The sequence below is a fragment of the Schistocerca piceifrons genome, chromosome 1 (assembly GCF_021461385.2).
Source record: "Schistocerca piceifrons isolate TAMUIC-IGC-003096 chromosome 1, iqSchPice1.1, whole genome shotgun sequence".
Classification (NCBI taxonomy): Eukaryota; Metazoa; Arthropoda; class Insecta; order Orthoptera; family Acrididae; genus Schistocerca; species Schistocerca piceifrons.
The window spans coordinates 472078501-472083059 of NC_060138.1; the positions used below are offsets into that span (position 1 = coordinate 472078501).

A 4559-nucleotide genomic window follows, 5' to 3' on the forward strand; every position below is an offset into this window, starting at 1 on the left:
CAGGAGTTAATCTATTCAGGTCATTTGTGATTACAATCTTCTCACGATTGCCAGTGCCTTTATCTTCTGCTAAAACCTGAAGAATGCCATTGGCATCTATTTCAAATGTCACTTCAATCTTTGGAACACCTCGTGGAGCTGGGGGTATCCCAGTTAAGTCAAATTTTCCTAGCAGATGGTTGTCTTTTGTCATGGGTCTTTCTCCTTCATAAACCTGAATTGTTACTGTGTGCTGGTTGTCAGATGCAGTAGAAAATATCTGCGACTTCTTTGTTGGTATCACAGTATTTCTTGGTATCAGTTTAGTCATCATCCCTCCAACAGTTTCAGTGCCCATAGTCAGGGGATTAACATCCAAAAGAACAATTGCATCTGTGTCTTGTTCACCAGACAACACACCTGCCTGCACAGCAGCACCATATGCCACTGCTTCATCAGGATTTATACCCCTTGATGGTTCCTTGCCACCAAAGAATTCCTTTACTAACTGTTGTACTTTCGGTATCCTTGTGCTTACACCTACTAAAACTATTTCATCAACATCATTCTTGTTCATGTCAGCATCCTCCAATACTTTCTGTACAGGCTTCATTGTAGATCTGAACAAATCTATGTTAAGCTCTTCAAACTTTGCCCTTGTCAGTGTCTCTGAAAAAGCTTCTCCTTCGAAGAAACTTTCAATTTCTATTCTGATTTGGTGACCAGAAGAAAGAGCTCTCTTTGCTTTTTCAACTTCACGGCGAAGCTTCTGCACAGCTCTGTTATCTTTACGGATGTCCTTTCCTTTCTTCTTCTTGTACAGTTTAATAAAATGGTCAATTACACGTTGACCAAAGTCCTCTCCACCTAAGTGGGTATCTCCATTTGTTGACACAACCTCAAACACTCCATTGCCAATAGTTAGCAAGGATACATCAAAAGTACCACCACCAAGATCGAAGACCAGGACATTCTTCTCTCCTTCCCTTTTATCTAAACCATAAGCAATTGCAGCTGCAGTTGGCTCATTGATTATTCTCATTACAACAAGTCCAGAAATAGTGCCAGCGTCTTTCGTTGCTTGGCGCTGAGCATCATTGAAGTATGCTGGTACAGTGACTACAGCATGGGTGACCTTTTTCCCTAAATATGCTTCGGCAGTTTCGTTCATTTTGCCAAGCACCATAGCAGAAATTTCCTCGGGAGCAAACATTTTTTCACCTTGTGATGTTGCCACCCGTATATGTGGTTTGCTGTTTTTCTCCTTCACCTTAAAAGGAAAGAATTTAATGTCATGCTGTACTGTTGGGTCAGTCCACTCTCTGCCGATCAAACGCTTGGCGTCGAACACAATATTTTCTGGATTCGTTGTAAGCTGATTCTTAGCAGCATCTCCAATTAATCTTTCGCCGTCTGGGGTGAATGCAACGTACGAAGGTGTAATACGACTACCTTGATCGTTTGCAATTATTTCTACTCTGCCATTCTTGTACACCCCAACACAGAAATAAGTTGTTCCTAAATCAATCCCAATTACTTTTCCAACATCCTTATTCTTCTCTTCTTTCGCTAAGCAAATACTGATTATTACGGCTAGAAACGCCGACAAACATTGGACATGCATGGTTTCTGAAATCAAATTTTCGCAGTAAAAACTTAATAGATCCTCCAGTATGCTAACTCACACGTATATACACCTAACATTCAAACACACATTGTCGACTTATCGCTCTGCTAATCCAGCGCGGCTACGATCGACAGTCGAGTGCAACGACTAGTGATGTAGGACGGACCAAGCATCTACTGGCTCATGTAAGATCTGGCCAGACCACATGACACCGAACAGGTGTTTCGCTCTATTGCTGAATACTTCAGGAATAGAGTGACTGCACTGAATATTCCAATTATAGTGAAGCAGAGATTGACTGACCTCGATAATAACCCGATGTGAATCATTGTATGTATTTTTTGTGGGACACATTGAAAGACTCTGTCTACCCATCACGCTGGACAAGCTTGAATCGGCGATCTGCGTGGCATCGGAATCCGTTTCGTTGAGACATTACAGGACTTTATGGCGAATTTCATTGTTAGTTTGCGCCACCTGTTTGTTGCAAGAGGTGGACATTTCGAAAAAAATTCTAATGTGGTTGCAAAGACCACGAGGTTGATTATGCCTGCTGATAGTATATGAGCTGCATAGTATGCAACGCCATCTGTTAGCGGCTTTTCGAACTATTTCGAAACTTCTGTATGACTTCCGTATAAAAATCGTACAGCTTTCACAAGAAACATATCTTTCGTTGCACTTGTCTATTGAACTTAGTCTCGGAGATACTTAATTTTGAAATCACAGACTCCTTCGTTGGCTAATCTATAATAGTAATAATAATAATAAGAAAAAGCATAAGGAGGAGGAGCAGGAAAAGGAGAAAGAGAAGAGCTATTGGATCGTAGGAAACTGGTGGTGCTTGAACAAAACCTGTACCTCGGATCGGTACCACAGAAGAGGACGATACCTCGGTGCAAAATGTAACATCGAATGGGAGACGATGACGAAGCGACGCGCTCTCACCGTTCTGCAGCGTCACCGCACCGAGTGGCAATGTGGCAATGAGTTGTATAACGTTAAGGGCAGTTGTAATAAAGTGAACTAATATTTCATGTTTTATCTTCACTCGTCCATCTCACAACACAGTCAAAGAACCCACAGTTACAACGTACGATTATAGTTTCGTCAGGTTATAACAAGAAAATTATGATGATGGTGATGGTGTGGTGATGGTGATGGTGATAGTGATGGTGACAGCCAAAGTTCAGATGTTCAAATGTGTGTGAAATCTTATGGGACTTAACTGCTAAGGTCATCAGTCCCTAAGCTTACACACTACTTAACCTAAAGTATCCTAAGGACAAGCACACACACCCATTCCCGAAGGAGGACTCGAACCTCCGCCAGGAACAGCCGCACAGTCCACGACTGCAGCGCCTCAGACCGCTCGGCTAATCCAGCGTGGCGACAGTCAAAGTGCTGGTAATCATGATGCTGTCGCTCTAGCAAAGAAAGAAATTATTATCACAACAAAATGTGAATGGTGCGCAGATAAAAACAGTCTATTTTGTGTCCTACATGATGTAAATATTATATGGGTTCGAAGTGTCCCTTCTAAAGCACTCATACAGGGTGAAAAGTATTTAAACCGACAAACTCTGGGAGGTTGTAGGGGACATCAAAACAAATATTTTCCCCTAATGTCATTTTTTCCTATGAGGAGTATTTAAACCAGTAGAGGAAGATTTCTTTAGTGGCAAACTAATTAAACCAACAAACACTTTTCCATTTTTTTATGACCAAAAGACAACACATTAACACAACACAATTTCAGTTACAGTAGATTTTTAAAAATGCCTCCATTGACACGTAGACAAAGGTTGCACCGTCGGATCATGTTCTGTCTGACACGGGCAAAAACCCCAGGAGTATCCTAAATCGTTCTTCCTGCTGCTACTATCCGGGCAACCAGATCCTCTTCTGATGCTACAGGAGTTGCGTAAACAAGGTTGCGCATCTCTCCCCACACAATAAAGTCCATGGGGGACATATCTGGGGATCGAGCAGGCCATGGTATAGTACCTACCACCTCTGTCAATCCACGTTTCTGGGAACCGTCGGTCCAGGAATCGACGCACACGACGACTGAAATGTGCCGCCGCCCCGTCATGTTGGAACCACACGCGTTGTCTTGTAGGGAGCGGGACGTCTTCCAGCAATTCTGGCAATGCGCTGGCGAGAAAATTGTTATAGTGCCTGCCATTTAATGGCCTTGGTAGCAGATACGGCCCAATTAAACAGTCCCCAACAACACCGACCCACACATTAACGAAGAACCCCACTTGATGAGCGCTAGTAACTGTGGCATGTGGGTTATCCTTACTCCAAAAATGCGAATTGTGCATGTTGAAGACTCCATCACTCCCGAGCGTGGCTTCATCGGTAAACAACACAGAGGATAGAAATGTAGGATGCATTTCACACTGTTCCAGGTACCACTGCGAAAACTGTGCTCTGGGTGGATAATCAACTGGTTCTATGTTGTGGACACGCTGTAAGTGATATGGACGTAAGAACTGCTCTCGAAGGACTGTTCTTACATTCGTCAGATTCGTCCCCATGTTATGTGCAATTGCACGAGTGCTGATTGAAGGATCCCGCTCCACATGCTGCAAGACAGCTTCCTCAAATTGCAGTGTTCTTACCGTGTGACGGCGTCGCTGTCCGGTTAACCTGCTAAATGACCCGGTCTCACGCAGACGTTAGTACGCAGCAGCACATGCCGTATGATGCAGGATACGGCGATTAGGATATTGTTGTTGATAAGCCCGCTGTGCAGCTCGTCCGTTGTGGTGAGCTACGTAGTACGCACCAACCATATCAGTGTACTCACTCCAGGTGTATCGCTCCATTAGTAAACAGACACAATGCGCTACTACACTGCTGAACAGCAGCTGCCTACAGCTGAAGAGCGTAATACGCCCTCTAACAACTGAAGATCGTAATACGGCCTCTAACAACCGAAGAG

General features: G+C 43.6%; 1 protein-coding gene across 1 annotated transcript in view; it reads right to left on the reverse strand.

Moving 5' to 3' along the window:
• Positions 1–1647, reverse strand: part of LOC124788046 (endoplasmic reticulum chaperone BiP-like) — a 2015-nt gene extending 368 nt beyond the window's left edge. Inside the window, exon 1 of the mRNA XM_047255113.1 lies at positions 1–1647. This exon is cut by the window's left edge and continues 368 nt beyond it. Coding sequence (XP_047111069.1) covers positions 1–1603 — 1603 coding nt within the window. The 5' untranslated portion in view covers positions 1604–1647.
• Between the last annotated feature and the right edge of the window lie 2912 nt (positions 1648–4559).